The 24,350-nt window shown below is 40.6% G+C and overlaps 1 protein-coding gene across 1 annotated transcript in view; it reads right to left on the reverse strand.

Moving 5' to 3' along the window:
* adgra1b (adhesion G protein-coupled receptor A1b) overlaps nt 1-24,350 on the reverse strand; it is a 180,037-nt gene that overhangs the window by 106,364 nt on the left and 49,323 nt on the right. Inside the window, exons 7-12 of the mRNA XM_087850365.1 lie at nt 22,789-23,002; nt 6,735-6,899; nt 3,546-3,765; nt 2,962-3,111; nt 1,068-1,229; nt 500-733 (exon numbers count right to left, since the gene is read on the reverse strand). Of these exons, the coding sequence (XP_087706491.1) occupies nt 500-733; nt 1,068-1,229; nt 2,962-3,111; nt 3,546-3,765; nt 6,735-6,899; nt 22,789-23,002 (1,145 nt within the window). The remainder of the gene's footprint in view (nt 1-499; nt 734-1,067; nt 1,230-2,961; nt 3,112-3,545; nt 3,766-6,734; nt 6,900-22,788; nt 23,003-24,350) is intronic.

A 24,350-nucleotide genomic window follows, 5' to 3' on the forward strand; every position in this document is an offset into this window, starting at 1 on the left:
CCACCTTATCCATCACTGGGGAGTGGTCGGCATTCCCTGACTCCCAAATTGCTGCCCTATTTGCAGTCCCTGCTCCCACCACAACCCCACCTATAACGAGATGATCTATAGCGCGCCAACAAACCCCAACAAAGGTGTCAGATTGCCAGGACAAATAGGCAACAACAGACTTAAGGGCAGGAGGTAATCTTTCTCACATGCTTCAAAGGCGTGGTGCAAGGGAATTCATTTTATTGTGCCCATGAGCTAGTATACAAACTGTACCCCTGTTTTCGTATTTTATTTCTGTCCTCTCTCAGAGCATCTTCCCTCCTTCTCTCACTCCTGTCTTTGGACTAAGAATCAAAAATTGCAAAAGTGAATGTTTGTTTAGATTTTTTTTTTGCTGGGGAGTGAGAAAGGGAAACGGTTTCCTCCCCCCTAGCTAACACGTCCAAGCAGCAGAAGATAGTGGCGTTATTTTAGAAAGCTTCACACCGCTTATTAACTTGCGTCTTACCTTGCTTAGCTGACTGACCGGTGAGCCACTGTTGTTGACAGTGTGGCATTTGAAGCTGAGCAACGATTCCCCCACGGCATCACGCTCTCTGCTCATGTCCTTATCAGAGTGGGAGTGGCTGTCAGGACGGGGTGAGGCGGCAGCTGAGGGGGGCTGTCGAAGGGCTGTGCAGCACAAACCGTGGAAGTTTGATGGACGGATCAGAAAGGCCTCCAGAGCTATGTTAGCAGATACCTAAGATGAGCATCCCGGGATTTAGGAGCGGGGAGAGAGAGGTAAGGGTAGGAGAGCGGCGAGGGGAGGAAAGACAATTTCAGATTTTTTTAATTTAGCCAATGCTTTTATCCCCAATGACAATGGGGAGGGAAAAATAGAAGAGGAAACCAAGAAAGGAAGCAAATTATCTTTAGCTTGCTTTGTTTTCACTATCTACTTAAGCCAAATTGACTTCTCATTATTCTAAACCACGAGAAAAAAGTGAAAGCTTTGCGTCATTTAGCGCGATAAGCAACCCTTGCCCTGAGTGTGGCCTTGAGTGTGAGTAATTTATTTTGTAGTCCAGCTATACCTTAGAAATGGCCTGATTGTCTCCGGTCAGCGCCAGGTCAGCAATTCGCTCCACACACTGGACGATTCGAGTGCACGCCCTGGCCTCATTCTGTGCCATCCACAGGATATGCTCCTCCACCAGCATCATGTTGCTGGCAATGTCTGATATATAGTCCCCCAGCTGAGGAAGCACAAGCAGACGTTTATGCAAATGTTTGCTCGCGCACACTAACACAAACTGCACTGTGCGTGTACAGCACACACACACACACACACGCACACATGCAAGGAAGAAGCAGACTCATCATGCACATCAATCATAGAACAACAGGCACATTTGTAATCTGCAGTCAGGATTGTGAGGGAGGCAATGGTGGCTTCATTCATTACAGGGAGATTTAATTTAGATTAGGAGCTCCAATGGGGCATAATTGCTTCCTTAGGATGGCAGTTCGCTATTTACTTACTGTACTTTTTATTGTTGCTTCATTGGGCTGTTCTTTATTCCGTGAATGAGGGTGGTCTCGTCACCATTGTCTTAGGAATGATAAAACTCCTAGTATCTCCTAATAATATGTCCTCCCGAGTGACCTGTGTTGAATAATTGCACAAGTGAGAGCTAATATTGATTCTTTTCGCTGACTAAGCCCAGCACCGTTCCCCCTCGCACAACCTGACCTTCAGTGTGATGCCAGTATAACAATCCCATTGCCTCTACTGAAGAAATTCACTCAGGGTGAAAACATGACTCGCCCAAACACGAGATGCATCTTAACAATGATTCCCATTCGGGTTCAGTGCCACAATGGCCAGTGGGATATTATATGAGGTGAGAAACATGTTACTGTGTCTTATAAGGAAGCTTCTGTGGTTTCTTGTTGGGATCTGGTGAGCAGTGGTTGTGCAGACGTTCATCAGTTATGTGGTCCTAATCGCTAGTTTCAAGTCTTAATAAATACATGTTCAATTAGTAAATCATGGTCCCTGTTAGAGTCAAAAAGTTTGATAACGTAGGGTATCTTTAGAGAAGGCCTGCACTGTGATCGACAAGTCACTGACATTTCTTGGTTTTTCGGTGTTTCAGTCATATTGCTTGTCTAGTGCAAGAGCAATTAACTGATGGGTAATGTGGTATGGTGTGGTCTTTAGGGTAACCTCTAGATGAGCATTAAACAAAACCTTATTCTTTCTTAGGGTGATGGAAAAATGAATGAATGAACATGTGCACAAGTCAGAATAGAAACTGCAATTAGAACTATTGTCTAAGGCTGTCTCGGGCGACCTTGACAAATTCAACCCTGATTTATAACAACAAACAAAATACCTTCCTCTTTAGGCCTAATAGCTGCTGTCTAATTGTCAGTGTAGACAAGAATAGCACATTGCAGGTATTATATGTTTTGCAGGGTTCCCCTCCTACTGTCCTGAATTCCCAGAAAAGTTACTTAGCAAATCAAGTCCCTCTTCTGACAGTTAGACGAGCTGATGGCATAAGCTGGCTGGGAGTGAAACGGGTCAGATATTACAATGGAGACCTAGAAACAACATGTGTTTTCACTTTTAATAAACACTGTTTGACAAGAGTAGGACTAGCTGTTTTAAGCTAAATAACTGTCATTAAGGCCCTAGTGACTGCAGTCTAAAGACCCCCTTTAGCAGTCCGGCAACCACCATTTGCCAAGGAAAAATGTGTATTCCCAAAACCAGTTGGTGAGTGGTTGCAGGAGGTTGCTTGCAGTCATTCACATTGGTTGCAAAGACGTACAGGTTATTCCAGGGAAAACCTTGTAATTGCTTTTACAGTTCATTTACACAGACTTAGGGGTTTGATTCTGTTTATTTCAATTGTAAAATATTGGGATGATACCACTATAAATGCATTGGATGTAGTATATTTCTGTGCTTCCTCTTACATCTTTATGTTTCTCCACTAGCCTCGTTAGTCTCTCCACCAGGTGGGTGACATAAATGACATCCATGACATCGGTGAAGTGCGCCGCCCTGCTGGTGAAGGCCACTAACTGCTGTCCAAAAGGCTGAGCGTTGGTCGTATTAATAGGTATCTGGAAGAGAAATCAATATATTGTGTAGTATGCAACAATTTTCAGAGAGGACGAACATGACGGCTTGTTATAATAATTCCACAAAAACATTGCACAGTTGATAAGATGAATAAAATGAATAAAAAATTTCAAGAATTTGTGTAGTTTTGCAAACTTTGTCACTTTAATGCAGGAATTCTTTGAGCAGGAGTAGACTAAAACAGCTTGCATATAAATGTTTCATATACAGATCTGGAAATACCTGCAGGCTACAGGTGAATCAAAGCAACTGGTAGTTTTCAGGGAATATGAACTTGAAATCTTGCTGTTAAGAGTAAGCTGGGAAATTTCTAAATAAGGATTGATGGACAATTTAAAAAAAAAAGAAACAGAATCCATAAATGAATCCTGTTTCCCAGCAGTTCTCGGCTCTAGTTCTACACTAATGCTGATACCTGGGTGAGCTCATGCAGCACACGGGTCAGTTCACTGGCATAAGGGCACTGAGTATAGTCCTCCTCAGCCCACCGCCCAGCACGGTCGCAACGTCGCCACGCCTTCTTTTCTGCCCGGCTCGAGGGGTGAGGAGCGCTGCCAGATGGGTGAGGGGCAGAGCCAAAGGTGGCAGGAGCACAGGGTAGGAAGGCCAGGATGCCAGCCAGCGTCTTTGGCCACCTGCCAAAAAAATATCAGAAATATCAGGATCTACACAAACGGCACCAGATGGCAATTTCATACTCCCTGTACTTAGGAAAGTATTAATTTGCATAAATGATTTACAGCTAGGCTTAATTATTTTGCAGATGACTCCCAGATTCTTGACTGTGAAACATGCGTCTGTCTTATTAACGACTTCTGAATTAATTTTATTTACTAACTTTATAAATGAAGTTTATTGTCTGTTCACTTGGTGCAGTAAAAATTTTTTTTTTGTTAATCACAAAAGACATTTAAAGGTGTTGATGTCTTCTCCGCTCTGCTTGTGATGGTTTCCTCTGGCTTTATCCCACATTTGAGTATCCAAAGACGTCCACTTTTACCTCCTGTGGCTCCAGATGTGTGAAAAAATAACTTGTGTGATGTCGTCACAGTTATTTTTGGTATTTTTAGTTTCTTGCAGGCACAACAGAATAAATACTCTCAAGGTGATCTTCGGAAAAGCTGGCTTTGTGGAGTGGCACAGCTTGACCCATACGAGGGCCTGAAAGCCAGGATACCTCATCCTCTACTCTGTTCTGAATTGTTTGTAACTTCCACAGCATATTGAAAGAGTGTTACAAAATCGCCTGCGTACCCCATTTAAACATGCACCACGGTGGCAGATGGAGAATGTCAGTGAAGGATTTATATTTCAAGCAGAAACCTGCTCTTGCCTGTTACTCCTAAAGGGAAATTCAAATTAAGTGTTGTTCTTACGGTAATACAAAGTTCACTGAAGACTCCTCTGGAGCAAGAAATGAGACTTTCTCAATAATGTCATCAAGAACCAAGTCCTGGAGCTGCTCTACTGACCAACCTATGATAGGGGCTAGTGTGATTTTACAGTCAAATGGATCATTTCCATTTTCTGGGTAATGCCTGTTAGTGTTTCAATAAAATAAAGCTCATTAGGGTGTAAAAAGGCAGCCAAACATTCACAGTCTAGGACACTAGCGTGTATTTCGCAGATAACAAAAGAACTCCGGGTTTTGTTACTTGGCATCACGGTATATTAAAGGTCTGTGTTTCTGTAGCTTTAGGACAGAGCGGTTTGTGTTCTCACATGTTGATCAATTTGTCAACAATCAAAGAAGGAGCATGTGTCTCATGTTCGTGGTTTTATGCTAGAGGCAGCATCACATTGTACTTCAGAAAATAAGCTGAAAAAATGTTTAATGTGAAAACGAACGCTTTTGACTTCATCAAAATTAAAATAAAGGAGCAGTGCTCTCAGGAGGCTAGTAATCTGTTCTGAGGGTAGAGACCTGCCATCGCACTACTCCCCACCCCACTCTCTTTACCCCCACCTCTAATCATCCACATTGCTGCTGCTGCAGCAGCTACTTAGTAATAAATGGCATTAATTTCGCCCCCAACAAAAAAGGGGGCTCATTTTCCAGCCCATTACTCCAATGCTCCAGCAGAAACAAAGCCTCTGTGCTTGCTGCACTAGAAGTGGGCTGTAAAGTACGGCAGCTACAAAAGAGTGTACACGACAACTGCACACCCACAAGGGAAGAGAGGTGGAGGGTGTGCGTGCATGTATGTTAACAAATGCAGTTTTAACGTGGTTACATGGAGTCGAGGACAGCGAAAATGGAGTGCACAGTAGATGTGTGGCGTTTTTCTTCGGTCTATGTGAGACTTTAGTTATTCATCTTGTTCTCTGTAGTCATGATATAAATCTGGACTACAATGAGCCATAATGTGTGTAGGAGTTTTTCTATCGCACATAATAATTATTATTAAATAATATCAACTGTCCAGACTCTGCTGTACTAGTGAGCCAAACTTAGAGGAAGGCACACCAGTTGTAAGATGAAACGAAAAGCAGCACGACACTACCTAAAACCAGACTTAAGTACCTTGACTGGGCGCTCTATAGAGGGATAGCAACAGAGTGAGTTAGTTCTGTGATTAGAGTATTAATTTTTATAACATGCTACTTTATAAATATTTCTTGTGAAATAAATAATAGTGGGGTTAAACTATTGCTTTATATATCAGGAGACTTCCTGGTTTCAGCTTTGAAAACCAGTCCATTGATGCCAAGCACAAGACCAAAGTACATTGTACAGGCAGATTGAAGGAAATTGTTTATTTACATAATATTTACTAGAACTTTTATTATTTATTTATTGATCAATGGTCTTTGATCAATGATCAGTGGTTGTTGATCAATGGTCATGACAATTTTCATATTGCTGATCAAGAAACTGACCTCACAGCCCATTGTTCATTCAGTGTACTGGTTTCAGTTATTGTGCAATGTACTGGGGAAGGCTGGGGAAACCTGCAGTCAGCTGAGACTCCAGAAGTCACTTGGATGAGTGACGAAACGTTTCTCCCACTGAAAACGCTATACGTCCAGATGAAAAGAATCAACCTTTGGGACTAACCTAGCTAGGTTAACAGTTAATAGAACTGCAAAAGCTGGTTAAGCTATAGATTATAGGTTATTGAATGAATGGTGGGAACTCTTGCTCATACCAATGATAACAAAATTCAGCTAGTGGGTTATGAAGGGTGTATTTTAACACAAAACACAATTCTTTACCTAACCAGTTTTGTCCCTAGATATAGGCAAAAGCAAGTGATGCAAGTAAAAATTAATGTGGGAAAAGCAGATGTTCTGGACAGCAGTCTTCTGGTTGCAGGTAAGTGCCTCCAGATACAGATATTGCTGGGGTTCATTTTTCCTCCTCACATGAGAAACATACATCGAAGGGGTATCTGCATGTGTCAGAATATGTTGGTGATGGGTTATGAGAAGAAGTGGTTCCTGACCAAGCCACAACTGCACAAACACATGAAATGAACCAGGTTTCTTATCCAACTCTCAAAAATACATTTACTATTATTTTAGGACCTTTTTTTCCATATCACCCTGTATAATAAAACTGAAAAACTAATCTGCCATTGTCTGTGGCTGCAAGGTCACTCACCTGAAGTCCCCCTTGTTGTTGGTGACTCTGTCAGCAGGGCAGTATGATGCTGACGTTTCCAGAACCACGATTTCCATTTGCTGAGAAGTGTTGCCACGGGAACTGCTCACCAGGCACTCCCAGATTCCAGCAATGGGCACATCGATGCTGGAGAGAATAACCTCGCTGGAGGAAGAGAGAAGACATGTAAAACTATGAAAATGTGTTTTTAAAATGACATATCCATGAGGGGGTTGTGTCAGTGAACCTCTTCCTATGAGATTTAGGAGAAGTTCGAAGTACCGAATTAGAGCCTAGTCGTACATTTGGGGTTAAATTTAGTTTTAGGATTAGTTTTCTCTCGCGGCTTGATTTTAGGGTGCTTTGAATTATTTTTGGATTAGACTAAGGATTAAAGTCAGTCAAAAGGCATAAAGAGTTAAGGTCATCTTAAGACGTCTGTAGTCTGTAGAGTGCAAAGATGTGTGTGCGCTTGCGTGGTTCACCCGATCTAATTCATTCAAGGGACCTTTGTCCATATACAAGTATGTGGTAGCTTAAAACGTTGGCTGCGACTTAAGATGATCATTACTCATGCTTATCTTTCCTACTTTGTCACAGCGATTCCTATCTCAATGGAAAATGCCTGATTAAACAAAGAATGGTGAAACGGTGACAAAGAGCCAATGCAGGGCCATTTGCCAACGCGACTAATCTTGAGGATTTTACTCGTTATAAAAAAAACAGAAAAGCCGCTGGAGATGGCTAAGCAACGGGAATAATCACCATGGAAATTCTACCTCCTTAAGAAATGCCAACTGTTTTATTTTCAAATACAATCCAGTTGTAGTCAAATATACACTTTGCTTTGTGTCTGTGTAAAAACCTAATGCCTTTTTTGTGTGTTAATTAAGCTGCACGTGTTGGTAATACACAGTATGCCACTGTATACACCCACTCGGCTGCATAAAGTTTTTAAATGCGACTTAAGGAACAATGCTGCACAAATGGGAAAGTATTACAGCTGACATGGAAAATCTGAAGTGACAGACTGGACAAGAAACGAAAATCTTTCAGAGTAAAGATGATTAGTGGCTGAGTGGCGCCGATGTGCGAAAGCTGTAATCCCAGAAAACATTTATCAGACGGTGTGAGGAAGGCATTTATTTCGAAAAATGAAATGCCTTCGTTTTTTTCTGCTTCTCTCGCTCCTTCTCCCTGTCATCCTTTTTGTCTCAATATGCTTATTAGCAAAATCATTTCGGGCTTCCATGCATGTACTTCAAGAAAGTCAAAACAACCATCCCAACAACCAACACATGTAAACATATTCACACATCCCTGCCTAATACTGCAAAACAAAAACAGGACAATATCTTCTACACAGTATGAAAAACCTACAACTTCTCTGCTTTCCCAACAAACCAAAGAGAAAGAAATATTATCTTAGAACTAGATATTCGTAGTACAGTATGTACGTGAAATAACTAGTTAAAATACCAATATAGTTTATGTATATAACCCTGGTTAGTTTTTTTTTCTTCAATTTACTAGAACAAATAGAAAGACTGGCATTAATGTGGACATATAAGTAAAGCTCAGAATAGCTCATAAAGTTAGTTTTACACTTCAGAAGCCCACTCATTACCACATCAAACTGTAGAATTAGTTTTGAAATTTCCCACACATGAAATAAAAGAGGTACGATTTTAATTAGTTATCTACAGAAATAACTAGGAATCAATGCATACTAGCTTTTAGTATTTGTGCTAAGCTAAGCCAAATAAAAGATAGCTTGAATATCCGATAAAAGGATTATCACAAATTGTTAAGGCATTGAAGAGACTTTGAAAATGTTCTTAGCAGCTTTGTGGTGGAGGGTTTTACACAACCCACATGCTTTTAGAGTAAACTTAAGGTTGGAAAACAAGCCATCTTATATTTTAGATTAGCTAAGACCAAAAATGTGCTGGAAAAGTAAGCAGTAAAAAGGAGCTTGCAAAGAAAAGCGTCTGGACTTCTTTAAGTTACTTGAAGACGTTTCACCTCTCATCCGAGAGGCTTCTTCAGTTCTAAGGTTATATGGTGGAGAGTCCCAGATATAAACCTAGTGGGAGTATCCCCCCACAGAGGGACAAAAGGACCCCCTGATGATCCTCTAATCGCCTGAGTCAAGGTGTGAAACTGGGTGTGGGTCCCAATCAGCCAGAGTTTCGGGTGAGCTCATTGTGAAACCTGGCCCCACCTTATCACGCAAATTCCTGAGGTCAGATGGCCCAGGATGTGAGTGGGCGTTAAGGTGTCTGGGAAGGGATCTCAAAACTGGATTATAGATGACAGAGAGTTGATGTCGTAAACCACCGCCTCTGTTCAAAGATGGTCGCTCACAGTGGACATAGATGGCTTCTTTCACTCCTCTTTCAAACCATCTGTCCTCTCTGTCCAAAATGTGAACATTGGCATCCTCGAAAGAGTGACCTTTATCCTTAAAATGCAGATGGACAGCTGAGTCTTGTTCTGTGGAGGTGGCTCTTCTATGTTGTGCCATGCGCTTGTGAAGTGGCTAACTCCCACTAGGTTTATATCTGGGACTCTCCACCATTTGACCTTAGAACTGAAGAAGCTTCTCGGATGAGAGGTGAAACGTCTTCAAGTAACTTAAAGAAGTCCAGACGCTTTTCTTTGCAAGCTCCTTTGACTACGATGACCTGGATGACTGAGAAGCTTCACAGACATAAGCAGTAAAAAGTTTAAGAAGTTACTGTACACATCAATAAAATCCCACAACTTAAAGCATGTGTATGTATCCTTCTGTGTTAAATCTGTACCACAGGTATGAAGGCCCTGTGTCATAAACCCTTTGGAAACCCTGTGCCGTAACCTGAGGTGTACCTTCCTAGAAATATAACTACACATCCCCACTGATGCAGCCAACACAGATTATAAACACTGGCAATAGTCTGCCTCTTGTGTAGGCTACAGTCATCAGCTCTGCGTAGACTAATGCAAAAGTATAAATTAAGCAATTAGCTTATTAAGTAGTCAGTAAGTTTAAGAAGTGCAGGTACAGTAATTTCTCTCTTTTTCCAGTTAGCTTAGCCAAGTGAATACTTAAGATTGTATTTAACTTTACCTGATTAGTGACAAATCCACAGTTGTGCACATACAGTACCAGTTGGCATGGTTTTCAAAAAATCTTACAAAAACATATGGCACATGCTGCTTGAACATATCCTTTATTAGACTGGTTACTTGACAGCTGACAAGCTGTCACTGGGTTTCATTTTCACACTAAAAGCAAACATTTGCATAGAGCTGTGAATTTTGTTTGAAACAAAAAACAAATAGGTATGAATGAACCACAAAACATATTTAAATGATAGTAAACTAGCAAGAGTCCGACTCGTGTTTAACATATGAACTGCTAATGCAAATAAATTGAAATGAGGAGACCATGCATTAAAATGCAAAATCAGTTCATCAGTTAAAAGAGCTGTTACTGAAATGAAATCTTTCTACTTTGTGATCTGAATCTACTACAGAGGTGATGCGATCATACAGTAACGTTTCCAAATGAAAACACATTGTGCTTTCATGTGAACTCATCACCACTGCTACTTGTTTAGAAAGAGGAGGGAGTTCAGTGAATGCTGTTAACATTTCCAACATATGACTTTGCTCCAATGGCTTTCTGTGAGCAAGATTTGGAAATGAATAAAATGAGTCCTGATTTCATCTTCTGTGTTCCACTGAAGCTCTCCTTTCTGATTGCTTTTCTAAGACACCCTAAATCAGATTTGAACGCTTGACTGAGATGATGACATTCAGGGCTACAAAACAAATGTGTAGGCATGTGCCTGGCTCTTTGTTTTTGTGCAAGTGTAAATATGTGTGGTGGCATTTTGTGAGCAAAAGTACATTTTCAGTTGTCTGAAAAGGACCTATTTTTTGCCTTGTACTGTCATTATGACAGATCTTCTTACATATACAGTAAGAATGTTTGCATGCCTTACTGAACCTTACTCCAGGAATAACATACTCTCCAACATGACTGCAATGATTTTACATGCTTATTCTGTCTGACACAGTACAAAAACCTCACATTTTCAATCACCCTCTCTCTCCCCATGTCTCTTCTCCAGCCCCACTTAAACTGAAATGAAGCCCTGTGGAACAAAAAGGATGTTGTGTTAAACTTTGGATGGGCTCTCCATTAAAACCTTCTTGGCACAGTCAAGCCTGTCTTCACAGTACAACAGTTGCACAGCATACAACAATGAGGACATGGTGTCTGGAAACCCAATATAAACAGATAATATAGATAAAATATTAGGAGGTATTTTGAAAGACTAAATCCATAGATCAAGTCAAGCTTCTCGGGCTACTTGCACAGGACCTGTATTAAACGGAGGCTGCAGTAATTCATAGATTACTCATCAAACTCTGTGGTGGTTACATTTTGTTTTTACACAGGAAAATGAAACGGGAAACTCTTGCTGTCTGTAAACCCAAAGTTTAGTAAATTGTTTATCGATTTAGCAACGGAGATGCGAAGAGACCCGAGTATTCCAGACCTTCTTCTGTGGCGTAGAGTGAAAAAAATAATATACAATTTGCACAGGATAGCGTCCTCATTTCACCCAAAACTCTCTTCTCCCATCCTCCACTTCATCCTGTCCAATACCTCCTCCAGTTTCCATAGGAACCTTTTAATGACTGGGATCACCTGCTCCTGTTGCTCATGCTGTTGTATTTACTTAAAGAGGATGTTTTGTACTCATTTCACGCTTCACTTTCATTTTTGGGTTTTAAGGGAGTAGCTTTGTTTGATTTACAATTCAACCTAATTTCTATTTATCTTAGACCCTCTGTGCAGCTCTATCATCATCCACTATATGAAGGCAGTTGTCTTGTCCTCCCTTTATGTTTACCTTCCTCTGATTGGCTACCCCTCCTAAGCAGAAGGTCTGAATAGGCAGAGCTGCTGTGCTCGTGACCAAATACCATTTTTTTTCTGTCTTTCATCATCAAACAATTTTGTCAATAGTGTCTAAAAATTAGTCGAACCAGGCAGCGCTAGTGTGATCTATAATGAATTAAGTAATTAGTGAATTACAAATGAATAATAATTTTATAATGTTTAATTTAATGTACAGTGTATCAAATGTATAATCTATAGTAGTGAGTAGAATCCGTGCCCTGGTAAATGGTGTCGTTCTTTGCATTTATACTTTGACTTTTTTTTTTTTTTACTTTTAATGAAATATAGTATTTTTGGATATTTCCAAATTGTGATGTTTAATACAATATCAAGATTGTTTTACATTATTTTATATATTAACTCATGAAGTCAAGTTTACTGTATTTAGGATATATCAAAAATTTAATGTCAGATAAATAACTGTATAAATGTACTTAAGACAAAGAGATTTCTAACCCTACAACATTTTCCAGCACATAATTTCATGCATTTTGTTAGGTGAATATTTTTGACTTGTATAGATGAACCATAAATCATGTGGCATACAAACATACAGTGAAAAAAGTTAAGCAATGAAATTCTCTTTTGCTTAATGGATGTATGTTTGAACAAGCACTATAATATACATTATACACTTAATGGTGACAAACTGGCTGATGATTTTAGTGGAACATTTATCGATCGTTGACATGGTCCCTTAATGATACATATATTTAAATACAATGAGCACAGTGAAACACACAGTGGCAGTAGTTGAAACGCAGTGTTGGGAAGGTTACTTTTAAAATGTATTCCACTACAGATTACAGAATACATGCCCCAAAATGTATTCTGTAACGTATTCCGTTCCGTTACTCAATGAGAGTAACGTATTCTGAATACTTTGGATTACTTAATATATTATCGTGCTGTTTACAACTACATGAATGTACTATTGCTGTAATTTATTACTGTTACTGAAGGTCCGTGGCTCCGAACCGTAGTAAAGGGACCTCTGGCTTATACGGTGGGTTCGTAGCCAAAAACTAGCTTTACTTTGTTGTCTGGGTCAACTTTGCTTGCGACAGACAGAGAGAGGCGTTGAAAGGCTGCTCCAAAGGAACTTATTGTTTTTGGAGGAGAACACGAACACGGTGTACAGTCGAGTCTTAATAGCTTACTTAGAACTGGGCTCGTCAGGCACTCTTCTTGGCTGCAGTGGTTATTATTATATTTACATGCTTCCAGCTCCGGTTTTAGATCGATGACAACCAGTGTTGGTCAAGTTACTTGAAAAAAGTAATCAGTAATTAATTACTGATTACTTCCCCAAAAAAGTAATCCCGTTACTTTACTGATTACTTATTTTCAAAAGTAATTAATTACTTAGTTACTTAGTTACTTTTTAAAAACATGATTTACAACCTGAATAGGCGATAAAGCGATAGATCTTTCAGCCCAATTCTACTTTTTCTACATAATCCATCATACAAAATGTAATCAAATGGAAAAGTCTCTTTTTAAAACTTGTTTTGTTAGTTTTAATCTTTTAACTTTATGCATGAAGCAAAATTTTAATTATATGCACCATTCTCTGACTGGAAGAAATTAGTTTAACATTTAAACCTATTTTCTGCACATTCCAGCACATACATATACATATATATATATATATATATATATATATATATATATATATATATATATATATATATATATAGTGTTTACACTCACTCTTTCAGATGCAAGTAAAACACAGCAGAAAATAAATAAAGTCAAAGACTAGCGGTCCTTTTGCTCTATTTTCACCTGTAAAGCAGGAGTAGGGTAGGCGGAGGGTTATCCTGGTGCAGGTGTGTCGCAGCGGTCAGTGGAAGGATACGGCATTTTCTCTGTGAGTTTCCCATTACGTCGTAGCGCACTCGGTGCTTGCTTGGAAGTTTAGGGGGGTTTTTTCGCTGTAAAAAGAAGTTTTCTTCCCACGCACAACGGACACTAATGTTTTTGTCACTTTTTACGGAATAAAACTCAAAATAAGGTCAGTACTTCCACGCTTTAAACGCTGCACGCTCGTACTCTCTCCCGCACTCGATATATGATCCATTGTTGATCTGCACACAGCTGTTGTCACACACGTCGCACTCGCTTACGTCACTGTCATGAGACATTCTCGCAAGAAAATCCCGGTTTTAGTAACCGTAACGCAGCGTTCCTACGGGAAAGTAACGGTAATCTAATTACCGTTTTTGCAATAGTAATCCCTTACTTTACTCGTTACTTGAAAAAAGTAATCGGATTACAGTAACGCGTTACAAGTAACGCGTTACAAGTAACGCGTTACTGCCCATCTCTGATGACAACTCGTACTTTTCCTTTTTCTCCCTCCCTCGCTCAAAGACACATAACGTGTATGGCAGTCCATTCTCCCTGCAGCACGGACTACACTGCCCATGATGCTACATTCTTTAGAGCTATACCTGTAGCATTCTGCCTATTAGCTTAGCACAACAACAACAAAGCGCTCTCTCACCCAGGAAACACGCAGAGAGAGAGCGTCACCCTGTAACCATGGCAACCATAACGCTGCCGCCTGGAACAACAGAACGTAGCTGTCAAACAAAACCCAAACAGGCCTGACCCGCCACAATATGAAACAGGAAAGTACCACCGTGTAATCCATTTATTTCAACAAAGTAACTGTATTCTAAATACCACCTTTTTAAACGGTAACTGTAACGGAATACAGTTACTCATATTTTGTATTTTAAATACATAACGGCGGTACATGTATTCCGTTACTCCCCAACACTGTTGAAACGTATAGTTACATTTCTGAGAAAATGGACCAAGTCCATCCATCCTTTCTCTTCCGCTTATCCTTGTCAGGGTGCACCCTGGTCACCAGTCTGTCGCAGGGCTAACACGTAGACACAGACAACTATTCACACTTACATTCACACCTATGGGCAATTTAGAGTTTCCAATTAACCTATCTCCACGAACTGCATGTCTTTGGACTGTGGGAGGAAGTCAGAGAACCCACACAAACACGGGGAGAACATGCAAACTCCACACAGAAAGACCCCGGCCTGATGGCGGAATTGAACTCAGGACCTTGCTGTGAGACAACAGTCCTAACCACCATTAGTTTTTTCAAATTATTTATGTCATCACTTTAATGTACATGTAACATGTATTTACATGTTTACTAATAAACACATGTGAAAAATCTTCATTTTGTTTCCCAATAGACAGTAACACTTATTCAGGAACATTGCACATGTACTGTAATGGTTGTAACCTGTTAATGTGCCGAACATAGCAAGGTTGTAATGAAACATTATATTTAGAATGTAAATATATCATTCCCTATATACCTATATTATGTCAACATAGAAAATAAAACAAAGTTCTAATAGTATTAATGTCATTTTGACATTCAGATCAATCTATTTACCTTGAAGGAGAGGTCAGAGGTCAAATGTGACATGATATTTTGAATCTTTGTCCAGTACTTTTCACATGTTAGCAAGTTATAAGGCTTATTTTTAAAATTTGCCCAGTAAATCCTTAAATTGATCAGGGGAGCCTTGGTGGATATAACCCAGATTTCACCAGATTGTTAACATGACCTTGCTCTAAACCCCTATAAAGTTTTATCAGATTCAAGCTATTGTGTTTACAGACAAAAAAAAAAAAGTTAAAAAAAAAACTCCGCTGGTGTGGCGTCAATAATAACCCTATCAGGAATGTTTACACAATAGGTGTCACTGCAGCACACAAACCAAAACAGATCAGTGTGATAGCAGTTCCTCTAAATTAGAGCGTCTCTCTCTCTCTATCTCTAGACATGAATAGTCCGCAGAGGGGACAGTTACATCACTGTTGAACAAATGCCAAATCTCTGAATGCTGGGAAATACAGAGGGAAATACCCCCACCCCCATACACAAAACCTCCCACCCTCACCTCTCCTTTTCCTCTCCTTCTTCCTCCCCCCGACAACTTCGCTGCTAAATATTCTGCTGAGGGATGATCACTAACATCCCTGGTGAGCTGCTGCACCCAGAAAAAAAAAACAGAGTGAAAGAAGAGCAGGGAAACCATGGAGCAGCCTGTTTAGTTTTCAGGGAGGGGGAAAAAGGTCATTTTCACATAATGAACATATGAAGAAATCACACCACTTAGTGAAAATCAATAGGGCAGAGGCACACACAAGCCGCAGAAAGCACTGACCTACATCCTCAGTAATACTGCACTATTGTAGAGCAGCTCCCAAAGGACCCATTAAGAACATTTATGCTTGTGCATTGATATTTAACACTTTGTTTACACAATGTTGCTTATGAGACTGTAAAGTTTCAATCTGTCCCACCTCAACTCAGCTATGTAGCAAATGTTCCAAATCAGCATCGTTTGTGAATTTGCATCAACTGATTTTGTTAATTTTTAAATGCCTAAACGAGTATATGTGTGCAACCATGGTATGCACACACACACACACACAGACACGGTGGCATAATTCACAGATACTACTCCCACTGTAGCAGCTTCCATCAAATTAGCTCCATGTCTTAAACCACTCGATGCGCTACACTATATAATGTGGACTATAAATAATTTACACCTCGTGTTATCGTTGTTTGACTTCATCCAATGTAACTAAAAGCTTTTATTTTTCTTTATTGAGTGAAACTGGCAAGCAGTAAAGTGATGAACCCAGAGGTAAAACTCTACAGTATGTGTGGACATAATCACATTTGGTCTCCTTATCAACTGACGCTGCACAAAAGCTCGTAAACAAATGGCGAAATCCAGCGCGGAAAACAAAGGAGAGAAAAAAAAAAGCTACCAAAAAAGAAACAGAGACAGAAATTTAAGGAAAACACAGCAGAATGCAATAAGAGAGGAAAGAGATGCTGGTAAAAGCAGAAAGAAATTAAAGTTTATGCGCAACAAAAGGAAAAAAGAGCTTTTAGAGAGATCACCATTAGAAACACTTTGCCTTCTTTGCCTTCAGTAACGCATCCACATCAGGTTTTGTGTAAGATTAGCCTGATTAAAAATGGAGAGGATTAAGGGAGATACATCCAAAGTGTCTGCTGTTGCTAGGTACAGGGCTCTGAAATGTTTGATTAATGAAACATGAATCACAGGCTGATCCCACTGCTGCTGCTAGCATAGCTAACACTGGGAGTTTGGCCTGACACCATTACTCAGCAGGAGTTTGACCCGCGTCGCAGAACCGCCAGGCCTCATGGGGCCCGTTTCTTTGCTGCTATTCACTGTGAGCAATGTAAATGGCTTCGCTTATCGGCCCACCTGCTCTAGCAATGAGAGGCCATGATGACATGGCACAGCATGAAATGAGAGGGAGCTGATAGATACAAAAAAAGAAAAAAGGAAAAAACAGAAAACAAAAAAACCAAACGCTTTTCATAATGTTATGCCCGTTTCAATAAGCAAAACACCCTGTCAGGCTTTGAATGTCTACACTGGCTGCCTGCCTGATACTGCCTAAAGCGGGATAAAGCAGAATTTAGATGAGAAAATAGCCGCAAAACATTTTGGGTTCACCTTCAAAGAGGTCACTTCACTGAGGCTTTGGCATCTCTGCTCACACTGCTGCAACGCTGTGCAACAAATCCAGATGAGGGCTTTAAGCTACGCGCTAAATCCTGTGTATTCAGTCTTTCCCCTCTGATGGGGCATGCAGGGCGAAGCTCACTGACTCAGAAGACATTTATCCAAGGTGAACGACACCAACACGGCCTGCGATGACTAATATCTTGTCCACTGTGCTTAAATAAGCATCGACTGCATCTGGCATGTCAAAGGTCAAAACATCAGTTAAGTTTTTTCTTTTTCTTTTTTTTAACAAAATTTTTGCAGGGCTGATGAAGTCAAAGCACTAATTTTTCCCCCCCTCCCACACACTGTTCTCTCAGCACTCCACTTTAAGATACAGCAAAGGGTGAAGTTCAACCCATGCACAGCAGATTGTTTTTGTTGGCCCCAAGCTCTGTTATTCACTCATCAGCTATGGAACTAATGTCTGCTTTTTGTAGGTTTTCTACATGATGGAGACACTCTCAGGTGCCAAGAGAAACATGACCTAAATAGGTTCCACTTGGCGTAGAAAATTACATTATTTATGTATACTGGGATAAGAGTGGTGCGTAATTGCAAATGGGGCCCTAATCAGAATGGGAGTGTTGGGAAATTCATCGGGATACTGCGCTGGAAAAGAAAGACAAAGTTTTGAGGAGAGGGAGATAGGTTCATGTAGTCTACAGTGATATGGCTGATGAAGCAGAAGGCTGGAAGAGACACTGACAGACGTCACCAGTCTGTACACAACCATAATAGAGGGTTGTGTTACATAAGGTGTTTGGACCCCCAAATATGCATAATGAGGGCTGAGTGAGCCTAAATCTCACTGTCTCCAGTGAGTTTTCTTTCTCATGACATCAAATGGTGAAAGTTGTACTCAGACTCTTTACTTTAAGCTACTGTTTGCAAAGAATGTTTTGGATTATGGCAGAATGATGTATAACAGCAGGAACAGGGATACGAATAATGTGATCTGATCTTAATCTGAGCTCACAAATCAAAAGCTGGAGATCAAAACTGTAGATTAAATTCAATCAAACTGAAAATAAAACGAAAATATCGGGGACGTGGAAAATAAGATATTGAAATATGATAAATCTGTAAAAAATCAGTACATTCTCTTCACTATTATAAAAAAAAATTGATTAAACAGTATAAAAGCCTACATTATTATTCTTTCTGGACTTAACTGCAGATTCATCAGCTGTAAAGAAATCATTCACATATTTTTAGTTTGAAAAAATATTGCAATATCAGTACTCACCTGGCTTGTTTACACATATATAAGAAACAGTGATTTAGATTGTGTCATGTGCCATGTGTACCACTGTGTATAGCACTCCCTCTTTCTTTAACAACAGTATATAAATGTCTGGGATGTGAGGAGAGCAGCTGCTGGACTTCTATATGCTCAACAGTCCTGGATCTTCTTCATCATATGTTTCATGTCATAACGCGCCAAATGTTTTCAGCTGGTGAAAACTGCAGACAGGCCCGTTCAGCATTTGGACTCTTCTACTATGAAGCCATACTGAGTTAATAGATTCAGTATGAGGTTTAGCATGGTCTTGCTAAAATATGCAAGGCATCCCTTATAAAAAACTTCATCTGGATGGACGCATGTGCTGCTCTAAACCTGTAGAACCGTTCAGCATTGATGGTGCCTTTCCAGATGTGCAAGCCGACAATTTCATAGCCGCTAATCCACCCCTATGCCATCAGAGAATGGTATAGGGGTGCTCCTTCTCCAGGCTCTTCAAAAACAATTTCAAAATTCCGATTTCTGACCACAGAACAGTTTTCTACTTTGTCTCAGTCCATTTTAAACAAACTTTAGCCCATAGAACACGGTAGTGTTTCTGGATCATGTTCCCATATGGCTTTTTCTTTGCATCACAGAGCTTTAACCTGTATTTGTGGATGGCATGCAAACTGTGATTTCTGTAACTGTTTATGAACCCATGCTGTTGTAACATATGTGTTAAATACTTGTGAATTTCACCCAAAACACTTCTTTTTTTTTAATTAAATATGTAATTTTGCATCTCAATCTCCTACCTGTGTGATCCGAGTCTGTGTACGTTCCTGTGTGTGTGCGCGCTGCGTGGTGACGTAGGTGCGTGCATGTGTGCCCGGTCACAGCTCCTTTCAGCATGGCCGGAGGTAAGTCACTGCCACGTTGCTCTCTGCTAATTAAAGTTTGTTCAGAGCCCAAGCTGCAATGTGAATACAGCCGAACTGCCGCGTTTTTGTTTGTCATTAAGAGACTCATTTGGGATAAGTTTTGTGGAGGGCGGAGTTCGCTAATATACGCTTTTGATGAGTTTTAGCCAAGAATGCAGCTGAAATGCTAGCATGCTAAGTTAGCCTGATCGCTAGCGGCTTGTGAGCGTATTCGCTGCAGTTTTTTTTTAACAGCGTGCACTCTTTTTTCCTTCGTCAGGAGAGGTGTACTGGCAGTCGCGTGACACACACAGAACAGACCCTTATTTCTGTGTTGCAGGTATGGAGATGTTCTTATGTTTTGGAGATGCAGTCTTTCATTCATTGTTTTTATAAGTACAGTGTTGTATTGCCTGTTAGATGGCGGTTATTAATATAATTGTACTGAAGTATAATATTTGAACTATAAGCACTAGAATATTGGGTCCTGGTGATTGAATTGTATTTATCTGACTGTTTATTTGTTTTTGAATTATTTTGTTTATTGTTCTTATAAGTTGTTTTTAATGATTTTTCAGTGACATATTATTTATTTTGTGCTTTTTATTTTTGAGAGCTTAAGTTAATGTTTTAAAACAATTTGTTGTATTTGATTTATTATATTGTAGTGTTAATGAAGCTACGGGCACAGCTCCTTTCAGCATGGCCGGAGGAGAGGTGTACTGGCAGTCGCGTGACACACACAGAACAGACCCTTATTTCTGTGTTGCAGATGTGCAGTAAAGAGCCAAAGACCCAGTACTGTCTCCTGCCTCTTACTTTCACGCCAGAACACAACGCAAAGACGGGCGTAACACATGAACGGGTTACACTGTGATTTCCATAATAGAATAATGCCACTTTTTAATGCTGTGCTGCCTTAAATTGAATTAATGCCATTGAACTACATTTTGTGATGTAGTTTTTTTGCAGACTGGTGAACCTCTGCCCATCTTTAATTCTAAGAACGTCTGCCTCTCTAAGACCCCCTTTTTATACCCCAAAGTATTGCTGATGAGTTTCAAAATGTTCCTCCAGCTGTTACTGTTTAGTGCCATTTACTTTTCCAGCCTGTCGCAATTGGGTTTGTACTTAATACCCAACTGATGCTCCCATCTTTATCAACAAGACAGGACTGAGCTATCGCAGCAGCTGCACTAGTCACCATACTCAACATGTAGTTTTTGCTGCGCCACGTCATGTCTTACATGTGTTATGCTTGTGGGCATCCTTCTTCTTTTAAGTGTATCCCTCACCCTTCACTTCTTGAAGAATTACAACCTACGCTACCTACCTAGTTTAGTATTGCAGTACTTCCACTGTCCCCTTTGTTACACTATTAGAAAAAGTTACTGCATATTAGATTATGTGTATGTACATGCAGTTCAGTTGGAAACAAGTGTCTGAGGGTCGATCTTTATTGCAGTTTTCAGTGTTGTAGCAATGCAGGGGGTATAGGGACAACTTGAAAAAGACTGGGGCAGGGATAGCTCAGTAGGTAGAGTGGTGGCCCCATGATCGGAAGGTCGGGGGTTCGACTCCACTGAACGGTTACCCTGAGGTACCCCTGAGCAAGGTACCGTCCCTACACACTGCTCCCCGGGCGCTGCATTGGTGACTGCCCACTGCTTCACTGGGTGAATGGGTTAAATGCAGAGGAGCAATTTCCCTATGGGGACTAACACATACACATTAAACACACACATTAAAAGAGGAGACATTCTGGAGAAAACTCTAAAAAAAGAAAAGTGATGCTGATGCTGAGGTTTATTCTGAGCTGTTATAGCTGTCATTTAGAAGCCCACCAAGTCCAGTATGCCTCCAGCATCAGTGTAAATGAATAAAGGGCTGTGATGATGTCACAATTGGCACAAGTGACAACCGTTGCGGTGACCACAAATGAGGCTTAAGGAACATTTAAGACTGGTGATTAATTTTACTAGTTAATATGCTAGTAGGTAGTTAAATCCATAATGCATTACAATTTTAAGCTGATTATACAGTATTTGGCATGTAAAATCTTAATCTGCAATACAAGCTGCACGAGCCGCCAAATAGTGTTTAGCGGATAAAAAAAAAAGTACAATATTTCTTGTTAAATTGTAATTAAGAACATATAAAGCAGGATGATGTCAAACTATTCAGGCTCAAGGACCTTGGAAATGTGCCAGTATTTGGTAGCACTTCCCTGTTACGACTGTAAGCACTAAGAAGAGAATGACAAAGTATTGTATTGATCCCTAACGGTGAACACCTTGATTGAAATGAACCTAAAACATTCATCACCACTGAGACACAAAGACACCAATACATCACTAAAAGCACCCACACTACCTTTAATCTAATTATGCCACCACAGGGATCACCAAGAACGATTATTCACCACTGAGTTAATTTTACATAAGAAAAGCAAACAAAGCCCACTGACTATCAGTGGTATTTGCAGCAGGGGAAACGGTATACCTTCCCAGTAATGGAGCGGAAAAGTAGCTGGTGCTGGTGCTGCCAAACACGCCACACAACAAGAGGCGTTCTGGCCCCGTTAACACAGGGAAACATATTTCTGTCAGCACTCCATCAATATTTATGTTAGAGAGGCCAAGTAAGAAAAAGGCAGCAGTTAAAGCAATTGGCAGCAATGTGTTCTTGTGTCTGAGCCCTGTTGCCACGGCATTATGTCAAAAACATTAACTGTAACACGCAAACAGAGGAGTGCGTGAGCACGCCCATGACACAAAGCAGGCCAGCGCTAAGGCAGCAAAGATGGGAAGAAGACAGAGGTTTGAAGCAACGTCTTATATCAAAAAATAAACATTTTAAAAAATGCACTAAAGCCAGCGTTGCTGCTTTAATCTATCACTGCAATTATGATTCAGCAGCTGTTCCTCTTAGCGTGCAAACAGCTAGTGCTCGGGGAGCGGCTGGACGGCCAACCTCTAGAGACGGGCCGCGGATTGCTCTGAGGTGTTGGCACCGTGCCAAGCCAATTTTGCCCTGTCCTTTCAGATCCTTATCAAGGGCGGTAATAACAAAAGGTAAATCACAGCCTCTATGAGTGAGTGAGAGAGCGCGTGTGTGTTTCCGCACGCATATTTTACATCTGTTCCCGTGGAAGTGGCTGTGCTGCATGAGTAAACGCATGCATATTCTGACGAAACTCCTCATGCATCAGCATATTTGTATGTGGATTTCGACTGCGTGGGCTTAGTCGGGCTCTGACTGTGTGCATGTGGGGTCAGTGCAACAGGGCGGTCAACGGCTAATCAGACATTAGATGCACTCCCCTATCCTCTGTGCACACCTTGTGAGCAGGCAGCAGTCGTGAATGAGGGTTTCTTCCACGTAGATGCCTCGGTCTTCCTGCGTGGTCACGATGTGCCCGTTATGACGCCACAGCAGCTCCACTGATGGGTCCAAGTAGGAAGCGGTGCACTGCAGGGGGAGGCGGTCACCATGGAAAACAAGCTGCCTCCGGGACGGGATGAGCTGAAACAGGGGCATCTCCAAAGGTCCATCTGGAACACGAAGAAGATTTAAAGCAGAATGGTTATCTTGGAAAGCTTTCTTTAGCTTCTTTGAGACAGGAAAAAAGCCAGAATGGAGATTTTCGGGGAATGGAAGTTCTACAGATTCCGCATCACATATGGATTCAAATCAGGCATCAGGTCTTTCCACATATTCCACCACAAGCACAAGCATTCTTCTCGGGAAAACCAAATACGCATGCTCCTTAAAATATTATAAACACACAGAAACCTTTTGTCAAGGTCACACCCCTCCCCCATCCTTCACACACTGTTGCTGTTGCTCAGCGAAACCAACAGGAGCTGATAAAGTGACAGCCTAGAGTGCTCCCCTGGACTCTCCTTGACACCTAAAATTTTCACATAGGAAGCTGACAATAGTGCCAGCAGCTGGCCAGGTCAACAGGCTTTTTTGCCAAAGATAAAAGGCTACAACTGGGAGGAGATTAGAAGCCAGAATGTTTAGTCTAGTGCCAGAAAATGGACCTGATTTTGGAAAAATTATTGATCTAAGCATACTGTTGAAATATGATATACAACACAGTGTAATGTCTCTAATCATACTGAACCCTTGGAGATCAGTGTTGTCCATTTTGCAGGGCATGGATTGGTGCCTTGACAGCTCAGTGCACTACACTGGGAACTCTCTCAGAGCTTGAAACAATAAAACAAATATCTGTGAATAAAAAAACATCCAGTTAAAAAAAATCATGTAAATATAAACATAATGTAATAATTAGAAAATCAAGGTATTTTATTTTTATTCACGTTCCTTGCACATGCTCCAAAGAGCAACATAAGCAGGCGCTTTGCCTGCATTGTGTCTTTTGTAATGAGTTATATATGCTGAAAGCACCAGACACACAATTCAATTTGTGGCTCATAAACCCTTTTTATTGCTCGATGAATTGGTTTGAAAGAGGAAAACAGTGAAAGATCCATGTTGGGTGGTAGCAAAAGGTCTAAGTTCACAAGCTGACATTTCCCTTGAGTAGCCTTCAGTAGCTAGCAATATTACTTATTGTAACATAGAACCCACAGGGCAATCACAGCTATTAACACAAGCAGAGCCTTGACCTCAGCTTTCTACATAAGTAGTTTATAATCATAGGTGTATAATTAAAAGTGACATGCTTTTGAGAGTGACTTTAAAAACTGGTCACTAATATTGCCTTCTACACGGCAACATCTCAGTGTAATTGCTTGATGACCCTGTTAGATTGTCGAGACTCTATGACAGTAGTGGCAGATGAGGCTTTGCTATCTCTTCTGCATGAAACACAACAGAAACAGCATGGGGGCCATTGATTGTTGACTAGTCTGGTGCTAACACTGTTGA

This window comes from Neolamprologus brichardi, chromosome 13, assembly GCF_056152115.1.
Source record: "Neolamprologus brichardi isolate AB-2024 chromosome 13, ASM5615211v1, whole genome shotgun sequence".
Classification (NCBI taxonomy): domain Eukaryota; kingdom Metazoa; phylum Chordata; class Actinopteri; order Cichliformes; family Cichlidae; genus Neolamprologus; species Neolamprologus brichardi.